We start from the raw sequence: 22,078 nt of genomic DNA, 5'->3' as shown, positions 1-22,078 counted from the left end.
ATTAATCCAAATTATTCCCTTTGATGGTTGTAGATGGATTGGGCTTTTTGATTGTCCAATACACTTCTTTAGAAGCTGTAATTCAGTTCATGCCTGGCTGCATTTTCTGCCCAGCCATTTTCATTCATTCCTCTCCTCTTTGGGGAACAGAATCTTGAAATAATTAGCTAATTTATTCCATTTTTTAACTGTTACTATAACAACTCCTTTTATGCAAGAAAATGCCTTTTCTGAGGAATAGTAGTTATTGATTCTTCAGCTGCACAACTCCCTTACTTTATTCCCTGGTTTGCAGTAGCCATCCTGACATTCTGTGCTCATCCTCTTGTATTCACAAGTGCTTTTCCTCTCATTCCAGACAGCCAGACGTGCCACAGACACAGCCAAAACCTGCTGTTCCTGCTCCTCCAGAAGCAGCTCCTGTTGCCAAATCCTGGGCCAACACCAAGCCAGGGGGACAAGACGGTGAGTGGAGAGGGTCTGCCCTGGAAAGCAGGCTGGGACTGTGCTGGGAGAAAGCCCCACACTCGGCAGTCCCTTGAGGCTTGGCCAGGCCTGTTGGGACTGAGGAGGATTGTGGAAGCAGCATTCCAGGCTGGGAAATGAGCCCATCCCAGTCACTGGATTGATCAGCAGCTCTGACTGACTTTGACAAGGCAGGTGTAGTCACCTGTTTTGAATTGACAGGGAAGTGATGGTGGCATCATAAAATCTGCAGTGTGGTTGGGGTGAGGAGGGCAAATCGCAGTCACTTCTTATAATTCAAACAATTTTGGCATGGAAAGAAGAGCTGTAAACAGTTGGTGGTTGTTCTGATCATAGTTTAGGATCATTTTGTGCAAAGTGTGTTTGGTTTTGCTTCTGTTTAAACGTGTGAAACAGCAATACTTTTCCCTTCATTTTATAAATTCCTTGGTTGTTTTAGTATCAAAGCAATAGTGTTTAAGTAGTTCTCTTTCTGGGAAAAACATTAAAGGTGTGTTTTGAGGGTTATTCAGCATAATTGGATGAAAGGATGGAAAATTGTTTCCACCAGTGTGACTCTTAGCTTGAGTGTTTTCATTACAGATGTAAGATAAGAACTAAATCTTCGGCAGATTTTTTAAAATACTTGTAGAGTGAGAGGTAACTTAAAATTGCTTTGTCTCCATTATGATAAATAACCTGCAACGTGTTTTATTCCTTAAGTTTGAGAGTTGTGAGCTTTCCATGGCTATAAAATGGAGTTTAGGCATTCCAGTTGAAGAATTGAGTTATTTTCTGAATAGGCATCTTAAAATAATAAAATATTAATGTAATGGAGGTAATTTTGCAGATATTATATGGAATTTAACATCACATATCTAATGATTTGGGCCTTTTTTTGCACTAAGAATTAGACGTGAAAATTCTAGATTCTCCATTTCCTGCTGCTTAATGTTCAGTGTTTTGCTGTCAGATATAGAAACTTTTCTCCTTTAAGCTTTAATAGGATTTCTGTGGAATAAAAAAAAAAAAAAAATAATTAACACTGATGCAGTGATCTGCATAGCAGCCTTCCTGCAGAAACTGATAAGATCATCTCCATGACACAGGAAATAGTGATTCGGCTCAGTAGCTTCAAAATGCATTTAGCTAATTATTTCATAGTTACCATGGCAGCTCGTGTGCCAAGCCCAGATGGCACCCTCATTTCATTCAATTAATGCAGCCCTGGATGTGAATTGGCAGCAGCTGCTTGCAGTTCTGGGTTGGAAACCCAAGATCCACCTGTTGTGTTCCTGCTTCCCCGAGCTGCAGTTTGCTCTCAGAACTTGCAGTTTCTCCAGCTGCCTCATGCTCTTGTAAAACTTGAGTGGGGCAAGGCTTAAACCTTTCTCTGATATTCTTGGTGGCCATGGAGAAGGGAAAGACTCATGAAATGCTTCAGCTAAAGGTTGGAGTAAATTACTGCCAAAATATCTTTGATTTTTTTAACTTCTTTCTGAACTGCTGGCTGCCAGTCTGGCTATTTCAGGTTTGTAGCTTAAACACAGTCAAGGAGATCCCTGGTGCTGTTACTTTGCCATTAAAATGTTGTTGTTCACCGTGTAGGCTTGAGCAGAAAGCATTTTTTTCAAGATTGATAAAACTCATGAATGTTGCATGCCACAGGATGTCAGAAGGGGCTCCCGTGCCTGGCAGGTCATCTGGTTAATGGGACTGGTTTTCTTTCCCATTGAGCAAGTCATTGGATGTAACTGCTTGGGAACAGCAACAGTCCAGTGTCCCTTAGGAAAAAAAAAACCAAATTAATATGGTCTGTAGTATGTGAAGTCAGAATGAAAATTGAAAGAGTTCAAGGAAATTTGTAGACACAGGGATAAATACTGGTATTTGCTGACATGCCTTTACAAAGCACAGAGTAAGGAATTTATCCTGCATTTAAGTCTTAACAAATATATAAAAGCCCACTGGGATCCCTGCATTTTATCTTTGTGAGTGATTCTTTCAGAGATTGGAGAGAACAGAAGTTTTTCTATTAAAAAAAAACCCCATGGTCGGGACTGGGGGGTTTTGGACACAGCATATTCAGATCCTGGTTTGTGAGTTTGCCCTCTCCCATAATCCATAATGTAGCCTAGTACCACATCCCTTGCAGCAGTCAGTAGCAGAGACAGGTACAGGAACAGGCTGTTATTGAGGCTGTTGGAATAGAAATGCCCACTCACTCAGATGATTGGTGATTTGGCACAGGAATGCTGCTGATCTAATAGGTCACTATACATTATGTGTATGGGGAGGAAATTGGTGCAGAGCAGATGCCAACAAAACCTTCTGACAAGGAAGACAACCTATATATGTGGCTTCCATACCATGTACAACAGAAATCTTGAATTCCAATCTTGAGTATGATGTTATAAAAATCAAAGAATGTCGTTCTGATATTTTTCTCATAATGTAAAAGCTGTGGCTTTTTAAAGTCCTGGAGATTTCTTACTAGAACAGTAATTAATCATAAATGTGTTTGCAATTACATAGTTGCCCATTCTTGACTATAGTTTTAGAGTGAAAAGAAGGAAATCTTTGTCAGGAAGGAGCAGGGAAAAGTGTTTACAGAGCTGAGGAACTCCAGGTGCTCCCTGGGTTAAGTTTTGTTCCATTGTCCATTGTTGCTCTCTAGTGCTTCTGGATTTTTCTCATGTTCAACAGCTCTGATAGTTGGTCTAGTAAATGTCATAACTTTGGTAGCAAATGTGAACCCCTTATATTGCCAGTAAATGACTGTGGCTTTAACATTTAAATGTTTTCCTTCTTTTCAAGCTTTAATGTTCCCTTCTAAAGGATGATCAGGCTTCTCTTGCTTTTGTTCTTTCTGAACTGTTTTGACTACAGCAAGTTGTGACTCTGTGAATCTCTTGCTGTGCAGGTCCACCTATTCCAATCAATAGTTACTTCCAGCAAGAATTCCCCAGTCTGCCGGCAGCTGGGGATCAGGAAAAGTCAGGCAAAGATAAGGATGCAGCTGAAGATGGATCAGGAGCCAACCTGCGACCACAGAGTAAGTGTGAGCTACAAATTGTTGTGAAATTGGATCGGTTTGTGTGGAACTTACTGCTTGTGTCCTGTACGAAAGAAACTGATGAACGTGTTGTTTCAATCAGCACGCTCCTGCACGGAAGAAATGGATATTTGGGGCTTTATGTTGTTTTCCTGTGTTCCTGGTGTGTGGAAAATAGTATGTTTAATCCTATCACTTCCCATTTTCCCAGTCTACTCAATACTATAGTTGTGCTCTGAGGAACGTGTTAGTTGCACAGTACTGACATTTTCTTACTTCAGCTGCTGATGTCACAGCAGGTGAGATACCTCTTTAAAGAGCTCTCCTAGAATTAACTAATTACACAAATGGTGATCAGGGCTGGCCTTAAGTGCTTAGTTCTTATAAGAATGGAGCCTGAACATTCCTGAAGAGGAAGTTGGGTCCACAGGATGCCAAAAGAGTGGGTTGTGCCTTGAAAGGCATTGGCATCTTCAGCTCCTGGATGCAGTGCTCTGACCAGCTGGATCTGTTTCAGCAGTGAGGGATTAGATCTGGTGAAAACAACCATAACAGTGCTGAGTTTACATCTCTCAGGAAAGAAATGTGTGTTTCTTCCCCAGATCCCTTTAATGGGAAGGTATTTGGGATTGTGCTTGTTACCAGTGGAAAACAAGATTCCTTTCTCCCTCAAAAGTTTGGTTTTGATGAGGTTTGGACTAGAGATCCTGCACTGTGGCTGGCACTGTCTTGTGCCAGTGATGGGCACTTTAGAGAGCTTGGGCTCTCAGGGAATCTGTAACTCCTTCCCTTGATTTGTTTGTCAGGTCCTGCAGACCAAGGTTTATGTCTTCTCTTGATTTTGATCTAAAGAATGAATTGTCAGGAAATGGGGGAGATGTCCAGCACCAAATGAGAGCAGCTCCGTGTCTGTCCAGCCTCCTGCAGGCAGTTGCAGTTTTGGTCAGCACTGTACATGCTATATTAAGCTCTTCTTTCCTGTCTGACAGCAGAAAGCTAAATGAACTTGGCAAGTAGTCCCCCTTTAGCAGCTGTGCTTCCCAGCAAAGATAACTGCAAGAAGTGTAATGGATACTCAGGAGCAGAGTTTAACATTGCTTAAAGGGTTTGTGTCCCTAAAGGAACATTATTTACAGCGTGTATCTCTGAATTTTTGTGGGTATCCATTGATCTGAGCACTGCTGCTAAGTTAACTCTGGTGGGGTTTTTTTTGTCTTAGCCTGTGCTCTGCAGGCAGAAACTCCTAAAAGAATGGAGTGCTTGGTACAAATGAGAAGTCATTAAAATTTGACTTTTCCTGGACAATTTGCTAGACACTCACGCTGGAAGTACAGCCCCTATCACTTCTATTCCATCTTTATCAGGCAGAGATGCAAACCAGAATGTAACTGTCTTCACTTGGGCATATTCTTGTGCATTGCCTTTCTTTTTGAGCTGCTTGAGAATTTCCTGGTAGGCCTTTGCTACTTAGGAACCTTGATCTTTGCCTTGACAGCATATTCACACTGAATCAACATTGGCCCACTTAGCACAGCTAAATCTGTTTTCTTTCTTGTGCTATAATCAGTATCCTTCCTAAATTGCACTGTATTTTGGAAGGTAGAATGAGACAAGTAGAGCAGTCCATAAATTTAGCTCTGACCCTTCAGGAACACAGCTGGACCTAGGGCTGAAGATGATCAGGAAGCAATTTCTGTTGGTTCTTTAGTGGCTACTGCTTTTTTTCAGTAGCAGATAGGAGCGTGTGTCTGCTGTGTCACCAAGAACTGCATGGGAACAACGTGTTCTGCACCATCTCTGGCTGGAAATCTACACTTTAAAGTCTGTTCCTGGCTTTTCTTGAGCTGATTCTGTCCATGCAGATGCTGGTTGGAGGCGTGGGGCTAATTAAAACAACTTTCCTGGTTCTCCAACAGATCAGGAAGCTAAGGCTCTGGGACAGGAAGATGGCAGCACTACACCAGCAGAAAATGACGGCCAGAAGGCAGGAGACAAGAGGGATGTGCGATTGCCACAGGTCCCTCAGCCCAAGCTGAATGGCCAGCAGCAGCCACCCATCTCATCCCAGTACAGAGCAATGATGCCTCCTTATGTGAGTGATGCTTGCATGAGTGGTTTTTAAAGCAGCAGGGGTTGGGTTTTGGCTAGTGGGATTTTCTTATGTCCTTTTCTCTCCCCTCCATGGTATTCTTATCAGTTCTGGAAGGGCAGGGTTGAAACCCACAGGATGTGGCTGCCTATTGCTACATGGAGTTTGAACTTGTCAGGAGTTGATTAACACTTCCAGTCACATCCCCTTGGGTACTTGATGTCACCCCCTTGTGATATTAAGCAAACTGTCTTGAGTGAAGAGTCTCACTTTATTTCCATTACTTCCTTTGATGGTCTCAGTGTACTTAATGCAGTGATACTTTTTAATGGACGGTTCCTGTTTTTAATCCCTTTTTAGATGTTTAATCAGTATCCCAGAATGGCATATCCTCCCTCCATGCAAGGTCCAACAAGATTTCCTAATTCTGAACCTAGCAGGTGAGAAACCTACAAGTGGTGGTGGTTTTTGTCTGGGTATGAACTCTGTGACTTAATTTTTAAAATAAATCATTTGCACTGAGTTTCTCGATTACACGCTGCATAAGAACTGACACTGGTCAGGCTCCCAAGTTTTGTTTATGTGGAACAGTGCCATGGAGTGTCTGGAGTTTGAGAGCTCAACTGCAAAACTTGAGGCAGTTCTGCATATTACAGGGTTTTTGATTGAGCAGGAGTCACTTGCAGGAACATCTTTGAAACTTAAACCAGTATTTTGCCCATAAAAGGACTTTTCCATTGTTACAGTGAAAATAGTCAATTCCTGCTTCTCAACTTTGATGCTTTCCAATTAAAGTTGAGCTCTGATGCACTGTAAAATTAATTTTCCACTTTTCTGTTTGTCTTTCCATAGCAGATGATAGCTGTGCACATGCAAGAGTAATTATTTGAATTCTAATAGTCACATATGTGGATGGGAGTTCACTGTGCCTGAAACAACAGTGCTGTATATTTCAAATAATTCCATACAAGTTGACCTTTTCTCTGCCATTTGTGGATAAGTAGTGACAGTGGCTTTTGTTTCTCTCGTTTTTAGAGGCCCAAGGGGAAGAGGCCCACCCTCATGGTGCTCAGAACCTATTGAACGCCCATCCATTCTCAGTGCTAGTGAGCTCAAAGAGCTTGATAAATTTGATAATCTAGATGCTGAGGCTGATGAAGGCTGGGCAGGTAAGAACATCAGATTAATGATCTGTTATTTGTATGCTGAATGTTTCTGAAAGATTAATTGAACGTTTGTTTATGTGTCAGGTGCTCAGAGTGAAGTGGATTACACTGAGCAGTTGAATTTCAGTGATGATGATGAGCAAGGAAGCAGTCAGAAAGAGAAGGAAAGTGGGTGAGTTGGTGTTGCCAATTAGATGTGAAATGTCACTTAACTAGACTTTGGAAAGATTAAATGAAATGAGTGCAAGTACTCATTCCAATAGCACTGATTCCAGTAATTTAATACTGTATTCAATTGCATAAACTGCCTGCAGACTCCAGTCAGCTGGGTGTGGAGTAGAAATTATCCTGTCTAAGAAACACTGAGGCTAGGAGATAAATCACCAAATACCTATGTGGAGTACACATTCTGTTTTTCTTTTTTCTTTGCACGTAGTGATGAACAAACACCATCAAAAGATTCCCAGAGTCCTGATGGCCAGAAGGAAACAGAAGAACAGACAAATGCCAAGTCTGCCACCCAGGTTTCCACAGCAGCAGCCAAAGGGCCTTACAGCAAAAGCTCTCAGCTTGATCAGGTTTGTGTGCTCTTCTCTTCAGCTCCTGTGGCAGCAGCCTTGTCAGGAGAGCTCTGACTCAGGTGTCTTTCCAAACTGTCAGGTCAATTAAGGTTATGAACATGAAGGAGGCATTAGCTGCTGAAAGCATTATCTGAGCTGTGCTAGCTGATCAGGTGCTGCTCAGACAACTTAGCTGCCTCTGGTCACAGCACAAAAATAGCATGGCTTTATGTAGAGTGTCCTGCCCCACACCCCTGAGGGGTGAGAGCTCTTGCATCAGGCACTGGGGCTCAGCTGACAGGCTCAGTGCTCTTGTCTGTCCATCCCTGCAACTGAATGAAGCCATTCTGGTGTGTATCAGGTTTTCCAGTGGATAAATAGCCCACAGTTTTTAATGGGTGTGGGGACTTTTTTTACTATCATCATCCACTTTCTGCAGTGCAGCTTAGCTGTAATGTGAGTTCACTTCTCATGCTAATGGATATTATACAGACCATGTAGAATTCATCAGCTCAGACATTTTTGGTTTCCTCTAGCACAGGAATGTTGCAATCCACCTTAATTTATGCCTGCTACAGCCCTATTCCCACCCCCCTAGGAAAAGCTACTGTTGGTTTTGAAAATTGCCCAGAAATATTTTCTCTTGACATCAGTAGTAAGGAAGATGGGAAATCTGGGATTGGTTTTACTTGCACTTGCTCTCTGTATTAAAGATCACGTTGTTCTATAAGGTTTGATGCTACATTGAATCTAAGGAAAAATGGTGCAGGAACACAAATTGTTCAGCTCTCAGTACATAAAAGTGAAAATCTTCCTGCCCTTGTTTTGCATGCAGTTATGTGTTGAATGCAGATGCAGAATTAGGTATCTACATTCATTCTACATTAAGATTCTACATTAGGTGTAGTATCTTAATGCAGTAGAAAACAGTAAATCTAAAATTGTTCAGCTTGGCTGTGGTTAGAAGCTTGCTTAACCCTGGTATTGTACTTGACTCAACAGGATCGAGGTCCACCACAGCCTTCTATACATGAAAGAGGTGGCCCTGCTCCTCCTCCAAAATCTATTCTACCACCGGTAAGAAAGATTGGAATTGTCCTTATTTCCTTGAGTTAAATTCTTTAATGCTATTGTGGAGGGATTTAGACGAAGAAAAGTAAAAATATGCTTCACATAATGGTAAACCTTTCCTTTAACAAGTAAAATGATTGTAGTGCCTGGGACTGGCAGGAATGGGACCCCAACACAGCCATGCTGCAGTTGTTTAAAGCTGCCCTGTCTTGGAAGTGCCATGTGTAATGCACAGGAGTTTGGAGGGCTTTTAGTTACCCAGCCCCACCTGGGAACTGGAGAAGACAAGAGCATGAGAACAGTGCTGGAGGGAGGGGTGCCAAGACAGATGAGGACATGAAGTCCCAAATGAAATGCGAACTCAAATCTCTCTTGTCTTGAGCTACCTTGAAATTCTTTGGCTCCTTGAGGGGCTTTTGTCTGAGATTTAGAGCAGCCTGTAACCAAATCTAAAATCTGTTTGTGCTCTTTGCTGTCACTTTGCCTTGATGGTGATGGGGAGCTCACGTGAGCCCAGGTGATTCTCTACCTCTCCTTTCTTAGCTCAGATTGTGAGAGTCTAAACCAGATCAGGAAGGTGGGGGCTGCCTTTTTCTTCCACGTTTTGCTTTTGAAAGATGTCGTGCAGATACACGTGTTGACAAATAGTTAAAATGCACATTTCAGCTGCCTACCTATGTAACACGTGTTCAACCTGACTGATTTTTCTCCTTGCAGCACCCTCCTCCCCCTGATCGCCAGATGGGCAGGCAGGGACCCTTTCCCCCTAAACCAGTTCCAGATGAAGATGAAATCTGGAAGCAGAGGAGAAGGCAGCAGTCAGAGATATCAGCTGCTGTGGAGCGAGCCCGGAAGCGGCGAGAAGAGGAAGAGAGGAGAATGGAAGAGCAGCGAAAAGCAGCCTGTGCTGAAAAGCTCAAACGGTTAAACGAGAAATTCGGCTGCATGACTAAACCCTCCCGGGAAGACCCTCTGAAAGAGAGAGAGAGGGAGAGGGAAAGGGAGAGAGAGAGGGAGAGGGAGAGAGAACGGGAGAGGGAAAAGGAGAGGGAACGGGAGAGGGAGCGCGAAAAAGAGAGAGAGAAGGAAAAGGAAAAAGAGAGGGAAAGGGAGAAGGAAAAGGAAAAAGAAGAAAAAGAAAAACTGGAGAAGGCAAAAGAACAAGAAGTGGAGAAAGAGAAAGAAAAAGAGGTGGAGAAAGAAGAGAAGGAGAATGAGAAGGAAGAGGAGAAACCAGCACATGAGGTTCCTGAGCCTGTAGAACCTGTGGCAACACCTGTAGTAGAAAAACAAGAAAGTGAAACCAAGAATAACAAGGAAGAAAAAGGTATGCTTGCACACAAGTAGGAGTTGTCCTCCTTAAAGCTGAGTCACAGAGCACAGCTATTGTCTAGGAGTCTCATTTGCATACCTAATTACCTAGTGCATCTAGACCAGTTATTTTCCTGGTGCATTACAGCTGATAACTGTCCTTTGAGCTAAGCCTGTTTGCCCAGCTCATCAAAAGATTAGGGAAGAAAATGGCTTCTGTGGTTTAGGCTGAACTTTGAGGAATACAGAAAGAAAAGAAAGCTTTCTTCTCTTCCTAAAGAAGGGTCAGCCACCCATGTTGCTTAAAAAGCAGTGCATATTATTTCAGCTATTCTGTTCTTTCAGCAAGCCTAGAGAAGTAGACACAAAGGGCACCTATTTAAATGTGGTGCATTTTTTGTACTGAAACTTGAATACCACGAGAAAACTGTTAGACTATGCTTGGTAAGGTTTTATTATATTTAAATGGATAAAATTGATTGTAAAACCAAACCTTAGTTCATGAAAAACATAGATCCAAATGCGATGTGGTGTCATTGATACAGCACTTCTTAAATCACATAATAGCTGCAACCTAAATGCCAGTGGTTGGTTTCCCAATGTATTTAAGTTTAAAAAAGATAGATTATTAACAACAGTTGTTCTGTTTTGAGGGCTTGTCCTTGACTTTTTGTGCCTTTGCTGGTTTTGGAAACTGAGAGTGTGAAATTATAGAAGGCAGGCATTTTAGAACATTATTCAGCTGACATTCTGGTAAAATTACCAATTTGAAAGTTGGCCATTGTCTCACATAGGTGGGGTTTTTCTTTTTTTTTTGTTCAGAAGATCAAGCAGTCTTTACTCGACAAGACAGTGGTCGGAATGAGAAAGAGGTTTCACAGGTGACTCATGAGAATGAGCCAGACTCAGGATCTCAGCCTCGACCTGCTGTTTCCTCAGGCTATTCTAAGCAGTTCCAGAAGTCATTACCACCAAGATTTCAGAGGCAGCAGGTAACAAACCACTTCATTAAAAGGAGTCTCATTTAAAGAATGTTGTATTCTGCCTTATTCTGAAGAAGGTGACCATAGGAACTTAAGAAATTCTTGAGTTTTTGGTTCCCAGCTTCTAGAAAATGGTATTGGCAGGAATTCTCTGCCTCAAACGCTTCTTGTCACTTGCAGGGTCTGTAAGTGAGCAGAAGGCAAGAGAGGCTTTGAAGCTGGCCCACACTGGCATTGCCCTGGGCTTGCCTGTAGAGCCTGAAGGCTGATGATTATTTCTGCAGCTTTTCCTAAAAGGCTGTGACACTCACAGTTGCACATGGGTCCTGTGGTCCGAGGAGCACTTAATGTACAAAGTATAGGTTGTTCTGTGCCTCAGCTGCACACCACTTAAGTTGTAGGTGTTGTAAATTGTCCAGTCTGATTTTTCTCCCTTTGCTCCTAGCTCATCCTGATGCATGTTTGCAATTAACTTTCAGAATGCTTGCTGTCCTGGAGATAATAGTGCTTGTTGTTTCCAAGGGTTATTAGAGGCGTGCTCAAGTCTTCATCTTATCAAAAAGTCCTGTAATCCTGGTTTTTGATCTGCAGGAGCAAATGAAACAGCAGCAGTGGCAGCAGCAGCAGCAAGGTGTCCTTCCACAGTCTGCTCCCTCCCAGCCTTCCAGTGGCCCTGTGCCACCACCCCAGCACAGACCCCTTTACCAGCCCATGCAGCCCCATCCCCAGCATTTGGCTTCCATGGGCTTTGACCCCCGCTGGCTCATGATGCAATCCTACATGGACCCACGGATGATGTCAGGAAGACCTGCCATGGATATGCCTCCTATTCATCCTGGTAAATCTGGGAACTTTTTTTGGCTCTTGAATCTGCTTGGTTCTGAAATACAAGTCTTTCCTTAACCACACTCTGTTTAGTGAGTGGGTGGGTTTTTAAGAAGAAATCAATATTAGTTTATTGTTTGAGACAAAATAGATTGTAGTCATATGTGACTAAAATTGTAGTCTTATAAGAATGTATACTTTTGACTATAAAGTAAAATACCAGCTGTCACACTGCAGGCATGTGAGTGACAGTAAAGATGATTGAGAATGTCAGCATAACCCTTCCTTTGTTACAGACAGAAAGCTGGCAAGAGTTAGGTTGACTCAGAAAAAGTGTATTTACCATTTGTGTTTCATTACATCTTAACACTTGGCACTACATTGCTTCCTAAAAAATCCCATGAAACGTTGCTATTTTTACATTACACATTACCAGCTCCAGAGTCTTAATAAATTTGTGGTTTTGGATTCTTGACCCTAAAAAGTCCTTTTTAATTTGTGGAGTGGCCATCTGATTTGCAGTTAGTAAAGCTCTTGGGCATAAATAATATAAGTCTGTTGTGTGATGTAATGGAGATACCTGCCCAGCTGAAGAGCAGGGGAAAGGGTATCCTCAGTGGGTGCAAGGAATGAAGGGAGGAAATAGCAGACTAAGCAGAGATAGTGAAAACTACAGAATTTCTTGTATGGTATGAGGGAAAAAGCTGGAATAATAGAGTATAAAAAACTGCCTGTGCATACACTCATCTTGCCTTTTGCCATTCAGATGTTAAAGCAGAAACTCCATCCATGAGTTTATGGGTCCACAGGCCTGGTTCTTCCCATGGTAGTGAAAGAAGACAGCTTTTTCCTTTTGTTGGGATATGGGATACAAGTGTTGAGTGTGATTTAGCCAAACTGAGGTCAGCTGGCAGGGGTAGATATTTGGTTTCAGCACGGACAAAGGGAAGGAGATTGGAGGAGAGAGAATAGCATTCCTTGGTACCTCCTGACAGGCTTTGTTTGTATTGAGGTCGGTTTCTTTTCTAATGATAAATCTGTTTGAACTGTTGAACTTCACTCTGCCACAGGAATGATGCCTCCCAAACCACTGATGAGAAGAGAGCAGCTGGAGGGCTCAGCAGCTGGGTCAGATTCGTTTGAGCACATGGCTCGCTCTGCAAGGGAGCACAGCGTGCCTCTGTCAGAGCCACGCATGATGTGGGGCTCAGAGCCCTACCCCCACGCAGAGTCTCAGCAGTCCACTTCTCCTCCCAAGGTCTTAGAGGAGCCTGATGATTTGAGGTAAGCCTGGGCTGTGCCACTCTCCAAGCCACACAGGTTGTAAAATTTCGATGGGCTGGGTTGTAGCTTCACACAACACTTGAAAGGAGGAGTTGTGACTGGGAGATGCAGAGTGCTTGGTGCTCTTGTACCAAACAGAAGACATGACTGCTTTGTAGACAATTAGACAATTTACTCCTTGTTTAGGATCATTATTCTAGATGAATGATGACTGCCAGAATATTTTGAATTTGCAGTTGTGTAGAACATTCTTACAGTGTTCTCTGTTCTCCATTTACTCTGTTCTCCCCATTTTAGGGAACTTTTGTCCGATGTGTATTTGTTTCAGAAATGGTGTGTTAAGTACAAGTGGTATTAAGCAAAAGTCTTTTTGGCCATGGTGAATGCTCAGGATTTTCCTCTGCTTCTTAGAAGTATTCAGAAATTCTTTTTGCTCTGCTGCCATCTGGACAATAGTTGGCAGCTCCATTAAAAATTATCTCGTATTACTTCCTAGAGCCGACATGGATCCTAAATAGAAAATTACTTGATTTGAGTAATTAAGTATAAAAAGAATAAACTTTTCCCCCCATACTAATACACTTAATTGCTTTCTGCTTAGGTCTGAGGCACACTTGGAGCAAGAACGAGTTGCTGTCCCTGCCAGTGCTTATCCTGTAGAACACAACCAGTTGGACTCTCATCCAAAGACAGAATTTTTCAGAGAATCGGGAGAGGTAGAGGTACAGAAGTTTCCAAGCAGGCCTTTGGACGATGTACAACCTCTCCAAACTGACACACCTAACACAGCAGTTAATTTTGAAGGAGTGAGTGAGAAAGTTACACGTAGTTCTCCAGAAGAATTGGTGCCTGTGGGGGAAAGTCACTCTTCATTAAAGAGAAGTATTTCCCATGGTTCAAGTCACTCTCTAAAATCAGAAGACCAGAGGAATGAAACAGCAGCAAATATCCCTAAATTAAGTAACAGACCTCTTGAGACAAAGGAGACAATTGAGAGACTTGAGATTAAACCGAAAAAAGAAATTTTGATCACTAATAGAACATCAGAAGGACCAAAACCTGAGAAAACTTTCAAACCTAAGTCCGAAACAAGATGGGGTCCTAGACCAGGTTACGGCAGGCGAGACGAAGGTGGCGACAGACCAGTGAGAAGATCAGGTCCTATTAAGAAACCTGTGCTTAGGGATATGAAGGAAGAGCGTGAACAGAGAGAAGAGCGTGAGCAGAGAAAGGAGAAGGAAGGAGACAAGACAGCTAGTGAAAAACCAGGCAAGCCTGAAAAAAGTGACAAAAAGGAAGCACCTCAAGTGCCACTGTCTCAGGCTGAGCCCGAGAGATCCGCCTCCAGCAGCGCTCCCCTGGCTAAGAAGATAAGCCAGGATGCTGCCCCGGCACCAGCAAGCCAGGAGGGCAGTCAGCCCGAGGCAGCAGCTAAAGCTGTGGTGCAGCCCCCTGCCCCTGCAGTCCAGCAGCAGCTCCCAGCTGCCCAGCCAGCCCCTGGCCAGCTGCCCCCGGCCATCCCGCAGCCTCCGGCCGCCCCGCCGGCCGCTCAGCCCCCGGCCCACGCACAGCCCCCCGCTCCCGCCAGCAAGGAGGACAAGCAGGCTGAGAAGGTGGTGAGCAAGGAGGTGGTGGAGAAACCACGCCTAGAAACCAGGCCGGTGAAAAGAGAGCCTGGCTTGCCACCTAGGACGTACTGGAAAGAGGCCAGGGATAGGGACTGGTTCCCAGATCAGGGCTACAGAGGCAGAGGTCGTGGCGAGTATTATTCTAGGGGCCGTAGTTACAGGGGTTCTTATGGGGGACGTGGTCGGGGCAGTAGAGGCCATAACAGAGAGTACCCACACTACAGAGATCCTAAGCCTAGATCAGAGCACGTGCCTTCAGGGCCTGTTAGGCAGAGAGAAGAGAGTGAAACTCGTAGTGAGAGTTCTGACTTTGAAGTAATCCCGAAACGGCGACGCCAGCACGGCTCGGAGACAGATTCTGACAGCGAAGTGCACGAGAGTGCAAGTGACACCCTGCTCTCAGACAAAGACAGCATCATCAAGGGCAAGCACCCGAAAAGAGAGGAAAGAGCTGATGGCAAAAAGCCTCCAAAGCCCTTGTCGTTCAAACCTGAGAACAATATCAGAGTAGACAACAGATCCCTAGAAAAAACATACATCAGAGATTATGAAAGCAAGCCCAAACCAGGATTTCTTCCTAAAGGAGAGCCTTCTAGACGAGGCAGAGGGGGAATGTACAGACGTGGGGGCAGGGATCCTGGGGGACGTCCTCCACGTCCCTCCACAATAAGGAGACCGGCCTACAGGGACAACCAGTGGAACCCCAGGCAAGCAGAGATCATTAAAACAGAAGATGGGGAGCAGCCTCCAAGAAGAAATGAGCATTACGGTCCTATACCGATTGATAAAAGACCTCCGAAATTTGAGAGAAAGTTTGATCCAAACAGAGAGAGGCCACGAAGACAGAGGCCTGCCCGGCCTCCAAGGCAGGATAAGCCACCACGCTTCAGGCGCCTAAAAGAGAGAGAGGCAGCATCCAAAATCAGTGAGGTGGTGACCAGCTCCACGACGAGTGCCACAGTCAGTAATGCAGTTAATGAGCCCTCCAACCCTGCTCTGGATGTGTCAGGAAGTAAGACACCAGACTTGTCCAACCAGAATTCTTCAGACCAGGCAAATGAAGAGTGGGAAACAGCCTCGGAAAGCAGCGACTTCAACGAGAGGCGGGAAAGGGATGAGAAGAAAACGGCAGATGCAGCAGCACAGGTGGCTGCAAAGGCAGGAGAAAACGCTGGAGCTCCAAAAAGGGAAATAGCCAAGAGAAGCTTCTCTAGTCAGCGGCCTGGAATAGACCGTCAGAACCGACGCGGCAACAACGGGCCAGCCAAGCCAGGGAGGAATTTCTCAGGGCCCCGGAGTGAAAGGCGGAGTGGCCCTCCCCCCAGGAGTGGAAAAAGAGGGTGAGTAGCCAGCCTCTGTGAGGAAGCACACAGGGTGATGGTCTTGTCTTGTCCTCTTGTGGCTTGAAACCATCAGCAGTTAGTTTTGATCTGTAGAATGGTAGAAAAGACACTGCTGCGTGCACCTGTGGCTTTGTAATTTCTGCTTTTTCTGTTCATATGCAGAACCTGGAACCTGAAGCTGAGAGTGGAGTGTTCTTGTATGCACAATGCTAAAAAAGCCTAATTTTAAAAAATTGCAGTGCTCTTTCTGAGTTGAACTATGTTTCTTGAGATTTGGATGCAAGCAATTTGGATGTTCATATATAAATTGCTACATTGCATTTTAGATAATCACCTAACACAGACAAGCAGGTTGAGAAATGCTTACCATTTAGACTAAACTTGATATTTTCATATGCTTAATTTGATGGAAAATTCAGCAGGGCATTTGATATTTCCCCAAAACAGCTTTTGCTGTTGAGCTTCTCATTAGGAGCTGAAAGTAAAGTCTGGACCCTACTAAGAAGTCATTAAACACTTACAGCCCTATAGTGGGATCTGAATTAGATTGTTGGCTTCCTCCTGAGCATTCTCTGTGGCTTAATGTTGAAATGGTTTTTTCTAACACAGGCCATTTGAAGAGCAAGCAGCACCTGTGCCTGGTGCTGATCCCGCCAATGGCAACTCTGTACATCAGGAGGATGGAGGTGTCACTGCTGCAGGACAGAAGACCACCAAGGATGCAAGTGGCAAAAAGAGAGAAGAGCCAAAGGCTGGTCCAAAGAAGCCTAAGGAAAAAGTGGATGCCTTGTCTCAATTCGACCTTAATAATTATGCAAGTATGTATTGATAATATTCTAATAATTTTTGATAGTTCTGCTAGTTTTGTTGCATACAGAGTTAGATGTTTGAAAACTTTTAAAAGGGATTTTTTTAAAGCACCAGAATAATTGTATACTTTGAGCTTAATAATGTGTGTACCTCTAAAAGGTGGCAAACCTAATAGTGTGTTAGGTGTAGATGAGAACAATTTTACACAGTCATAACCTTTCATTCCTAATGTTCTCCATCACTTTCTCATCATTCAGTTAATTATCAAAAGTAAAGGCAGTGGTTATCACTGCTAAGCTTAGACCTGATATCTGGGAGGGCTGTTCGTTATTTGTTACTGTATTTTAGTAATTTCATAGAGAATCTGATACAGGAAGCTCCAGTTTTAAGGTTCTTAAATATGAACTCCTTGCCTTTGAGCTCAGCAGCAAAGCACTTGGCAAGCAGAAGCTTGCCATTGATCAGGGCCCCCATCTGTGTCTGTGGGGAAGTAACTTCCACTCCAAAGCCAATTTTGGCTTGGTGCATTGCACCTGAAGCTGTTGAAACAGCAGCATCTATACCTTTCCTTTTCCTATAGGTGTTGTGATCATTGATGATCACCCTGAAGTGACAGTAGTTGAAGACTCCCAATCTAACTTGAATGATGATGGTTTCACAGAAGTGGTGTCTAAGAAGCAGCAAAAACGCTTGCAAGATGAAGAGCGCAGAAAGAAGGAAGAACAAACAGTGCAGGTACAAGACCAGCATTTCTAGTGGGGAAAAAGCTGCTTGCAGTACTGGGAATGTTGTCAAGGGTGCACAAACTTCCTTCCAAAAAAGCTGTATTTTCTCCTTCTGACTATAACTACTTAGTTTATTTAATGAACAACTTAAATATTAAATATAAATTAATTAGTCACCTTGGGATTCTGTACCTCTCAATCGGGCACTGTCAGGCAGGTGGAATTGGCAAACTGATAAAAACACCATTTTTCATGCTTGGATAAAGATTTACCCTATTGCTTTTATATCAGTTGATTCCAAAAAAAAAAAAAAAGGATGAGAAATCATTGTTCCTGTGGTTAAATACCTCCCCCAAAAAAATTTCCTGTAAGGCTGGGTTAATCAGTTTGCTTTTTGCACTCTACAATTGCTGTCTGCTAGAAGAATAAAATTTACTTCTCCTTACAGGTTTGGACTAAAAAAGGATCGAGCGAAAAAGGCCGAGGTCAGAATTCCAAGCTGCCCCCCAGATTTGCCAAAAAGCAGCAGCAGGCAGCAGCTGCAGCTGCACAGCAGGCTCAGGCTCAGGCACAAGCTCAGGCTCAGCCTCCCTGCCCAGCCCAGTCTCCAGGCCAGCCACAGGCTCCCGTTGCAGCACAAAGCCAGGCTGCAGGAGGGACAGCCAGCACGGACTACACCGTGTCAGGCAAAGTCCTGCAGAACACCCAGCCTCACAACGGCCTGGGAGCTGAATTATGGGACAACAAAGTGCCTCCTACAGCAGTTCTGAATGACATCTCCAAAAAATGTAAGTGCTGCCTGTTGGATTTAGGGTGGGGGCAAGCAAGCATGGTGTTTAGAGAAAGCTGATTGCCAGCTGGCTCTCTGCTTGTTTTTTTATCTGCTGATGGATTCTGCACAGGGAGTGAGGGCAGCATACCCAAGTGCAGCATAGTAACCTCCAAAAAGAGGGTTTTTAAGTATAATATTAGTCAGTGTTTTATGTTATTTTATGTGTTGTTGGTTCACAAGAAATGAGGAACTGTCACTCCCTTGAGGAGTCTGTTTTGTCAGACTTGGTTATTGTTCCAGACATGATTATTGCCCCAACTTGAAAGCAGCTGAATAAGGAGTGCATTTTTAACCACTGAATAGCTTAATTAAAGCTTATTTACTCAAGACATCTGTAATTTAATTCTCAGTCAGTTGATACATTGATTTGAATACGTCTAGCAACATTTAAGGGTTTTTTAACTCTTTCTTTTCTTAATTGCCAGTGGGACCCATTAGCCCACCTCAGCCACCTTCAGTCAGTGCCTGGAACAAGCCTCTGACATCTTTTGGTTCAGCTCCATCTCCAGAGGTAAGAATATGGGGAAGAAGAGTAGCTGTGTGTGAAGCTTACCCAAATTATATCTCATTTGGGTTGGGTACAGATTATCCATTTATCCAGGAGTGCAGATACTTAAATTAATGTGTGTAGAATTCCATGAAGTCAGGAGATACTACAGAAGCATGGGATGTAAGCTGGTGGTTTTATAATTGCAGCATGGAAAAGCTATTCTCTTGATAATAACTCAGCCATTCACAGATCCTATTGATATCTGTTCCTCACTGCATTTCCAGAGTAAAAATGCTGCCCAGCTTGCCTGTTTGTGTAGGGCTCAGTAATGTAAACAGAATCAAGATGTCTCCAGGGAACTGAAGGGGTTTTGTGTTCCTTAAATTGGAGTTACACAAAGCAGTCAGTGCCTTCTAACTATATTATCTGTGGGTATTCCCATGGAATTTGCACAGCCTTAAAATTTACATTTAAAGTGCTGTGGTTTTACTCTCCTGTTACTTTGTTGGTCTTAATTGTTTTAAACTGCAAGAATGTTGTGACAGCTGTCATAGGAGACCACTTGAACTGCACAAGAGATCTGGAAATACTTTCATATTTCTTACTGTTCCTCTTGAATTGAGCATTAAGTTTTGAACTTCCCACAGAGTGTTGTGAGACTAAATCTGAATTGCACTTGTTCTCTTGATCTTTGTGTTTATATATTTCTTCACTACTTTTTTTTTTTTGAGCTCCTTTAACAATAGAGACTTGGAGGAGGAAGTGTACATTCAGATATTGTTTATTCTTGCAAATGTGTTCCAGTCACGAATGTACCTCTGGCAAAAGATAAAAGTCCCCTTCTAGTGGTTTTCAGCTAAGCATGTTTTGTACTCTTTTCTCAGCCATTGTCATTGTACTGAACGAGAAATTTTTCAGAATGGGTTAAATGTTTGCTTTTTAACCAGGGGACAAAGCCTGGACAAGAAGGTGGAGTTGATCTTGGTATAGAAACCATTCAGTTTGGAGCCCCAGCTTCCAGTGGCAGTGACAATGAAGTTGGTCCTGTGCTTTCTGAGAAATCCACTGACAAATTACCAGAACCCAAAGAGCAGAGACAGAAACAGCCTCGGGCTGGACCCATCAAAGCACAAAAGGTAAAAGGTCATCATTTCAGTACAAACCTGTAAACTTAAGTTCAGTCAAAAAAGAGTTACAAATAGCAGAATAGAATACTCACTGAGTTAGGACTAGACCCATAAAAAATGGCATAAAAATTTTTATATTTCCTAAAACAATCAGCAAGGTGGTTGTTGCAGAGAAAATGTGCAAGGCAATTAAACAGCATCTTAGCCCAGCAGAGGCTGCACATTGGTTCTGTGTTTGTGGCCAGGAATGGGAGTTTGGGTTTGTGATAGCTTTGTTGAGAAACTGTGGATGTGGTGGAGTGCTTGGATTTTGTTTGTAGTTTGAGTTTTTTGTTTTTTCTTGAGCTTGCTTCACTCAAGCCTTGAGAGCTGAGTGTGCTCTGGCTGTGTCTGCAGGTGCAGTGGTTCTTCCTGCCTTGCCCCCTTCACGTGGTGAATGGTGCCCTGGTTTTGTAGCCAGGTTTTCAGTTGATCAGTACATGAAGTTGCAGAAAAAGAAGTGTTTTGAGCAAAGGGAGGAATGTTAGAGACATTAGTTTGAGGTCTCCAAATGTCTGAATTAATTATTCAGATGTCTGAATAACTACATTTTTTGCAGCTGATACTAAATAGTTAATCAGACTTATATCAGCTTAAAAAATAAGTCTGCTTGTTGCTTGCCTTCCAAAGATTTTTCTGTTATTTCCACCTCCAGTGCACACTGATCTGTGCATCACTAGCACTCAGCACCAGCTTCTAATTCTCAGAAAGAGAAGGTTATAGCAGATAAACTTGTCTGGTGACTTAGAGCATCAGCTATTCCAGTCCCTCTTGATCTCTGAGATTTGGCAGCAGTCCTGATATAATTAAAGCCCTTTTGTCTCTCTAGAAGAGTGGGTTTTTCTTTGTGTTGGTTGGTTGTTGGGTTTTCCCTCCTCCAAAAAAAGAGCTGAAATCTGAAAGTTCAGTCACACAGAATGAATTTAACTTCTGCTGTATGATACACTGAGAGGCTGTGTTGCAGTTCATGGCTTTTGTTGCAGAATATAAAACCTGTTCAGCAGAGAGATATGCATTAATTAAAACTGCTGATGAATTGCAGTAAGCCATGTCTCAGATACACTGCAGCATGCTAAAACTGCCCAGTAAAAAGACTTTCACATACTGAACTCCAAAGTTAAGTACATAGAGAGACAGTCTACTTGACACTGCGTAGAAAGTTCCTTTTTTCTCCTTGTTTTGAGCTATCAAGACTTCTGTAGATTTTGTTGAAGAACACTTATGTGACTAAATAGTAAATGCATTGGAGGGTAATGTTTTACACTCCTTTGAGTGAGGCGACTATAAATCTTTTTAAACTGTCTTGATGACAAAAAATAAATCTCAACAAACAAACAATTCTTCCTCACCCACCCAGCCCTGTGATGGTATTATTTGCTGTGAATCCTAAATGCAAGCTTATGTTCAGGATTGGAGGTTGGTATTGTCGAATTAATATGGGCAACATAAGAGGACCATACTTGTAACAAAGCAATTCAAGTGTGAAGGTTTAAGTGACTGAAGGAATTTTAGCCTCTCTAAACTATTAGGGAAAAAATTATTTGGGGTGAGGTGAGCCTGATGCTCGTGATTGCAGCATTTAAGAGCTCAGGCATTTGCTTCTGCTGGTTCCTCCCTTCCCTCTGAAAGCCAGTCTCTGCTGGCCTCCTGAGGGTACCAAATCCTTTGGGAAACTCCACCCTCCCCAGAACCATCGTATTTTAGAGTCTTCATGCACTCCTGAAATTGCTGGTTGGTATTGAGAAAAACAATTACCAGCAGCTTCTGTCTTTCCACTATCAAAGCTTAAGGAATTGGGTTTTCAGGACTGCCTTGAAGGGATTTTTGTGCTGCTCAGTAGTGAAGTGGGCTGAGAGTCTCAGCCAGAAAGGCCGTGGCTGTTGAAACAGCAGAGCATTCAGGTTCCCTAGGGCCCTTCATTCTGCTGTAATACAGCTGCACAGAAAAGAACTGCTGAATTGCAGCAGTGATCCAACCATGGTGTCTGCAATATAATGCAACACTTGTGTGTAGGTGTTTTATTTTTTCTGGATCCCTTTAGTGATCAGTTTCCAGGGAAAAACGCTGCCAACATCCATATGTCAAGATCATTTCAAATAAAGGTAGAGTCTTCTGTTCTAGTTTCCTGGGGCCCCATAAAATCCTGCATCTCTGAAAATAAAAAATAACCTGTAGGTATACAAAGTCGTGTGGTTTCTGTATTTTTTTATGCTTTTCTTGTAAGGACAGTCAAACTGACATTATTTTGTATTTTATTTGAACTCTGCCACTTAAC

General features: G+C 43.1%; 1 protein-coding gene across 14 annotated transcripts in view; it reads left to right on the top strand.

Moving 5' to 3' along the window:
* The window catches only part of PRRC2C (proline rich coiled-coil 2C), a 68,645-nt gene that overhangs the window by 20,479 nt on the left and 26,088 nt on the right, over positions 1–22,078 (top strand). For 12 of the 14 annotated variants that reach the window (XM_088170277.1, XM_088170274.1, XM_088170276.1 and 9 more), the window contains exons 4-21: positions 359–465; positions 3,389–3,520; positions 5,437–5,612; positions 5,970–6,049; positions 6,645–6,778; positions 6,860–6,947; positions 7,212–7,353; positions 8,338–8,412; positions 9,124–9,733; positions 10,540–10,709; positions 11,292–11,538; positions 12,596–12,809; positions 13,411–15,777; positions 16,390–16,598; positions 17,171–17,325; positions 17,764–18,103; positions 18,573–18,658; positions 19,585–19,773. In XM_088170277.1, coding sequence (XP_088026403.1) covers positions 359–465; positions 3,389–3,520; positions 5,437–5,612; positions 5,970–6,049; positions 6,645–6,778; positions 6,860–6,947; positions 7,212–7,353; positions 8,338–8,412; positions 9,124–9,733; positions 10,540–10,709; positions 11,292–11,538; positions 12,596–12,809; positions 13,411–15,777; positions 16,390–16,598; positions 17,171–17,325; positions 17,764–18,103; positions 18,573–18,658; positions 19,585–19,773 — 5,521 coding nt within the window. The remainder of the gene's footprint in view (positions 1–358; positions 466–3,388; positions 3,521–5,436; positions 5,613–5,969; positions 6,050–6,644; positions 6,779–6,859; positions 6,948–7,211; positions 7,354–8,337; positions 8,413–9,123; positions 9,734–10,539; positions 10,710–11,291; positions 11,539–12,595; positions 12,810–13,410; positions 15,778–16,389; positions 16,599–17,170; positions 17,326–17,763; positions 18,104–18,572; positions 18,659–19,584; positions 19,774–22,078) is intronic. The other 2 variants (XM_088170268.1, XM_088170272.1) reach the window with 2 other exon arrangements.

Source organism: Sturnus vulgaris, chromosome 9, assembly GCF_052056855.1.
Source record: "Sturnus vulgaris isolate bStuVul1 chromosome 9, bStuVul1.hap1, whole genome shotgun sequence".
NCBI classification, from domain to species: domain Eukaryota; kingdom Metazoa; phylum Chordata; class Aves; order Passeriformes; family Sturnidae; genus Sturnus; species Sturnus vulgaris.
The sequence above is the reverse complement of the archived record's forward strand: the minus strand, read 5'-3'. Positions and strand labels throughout refer to the sequence as shown.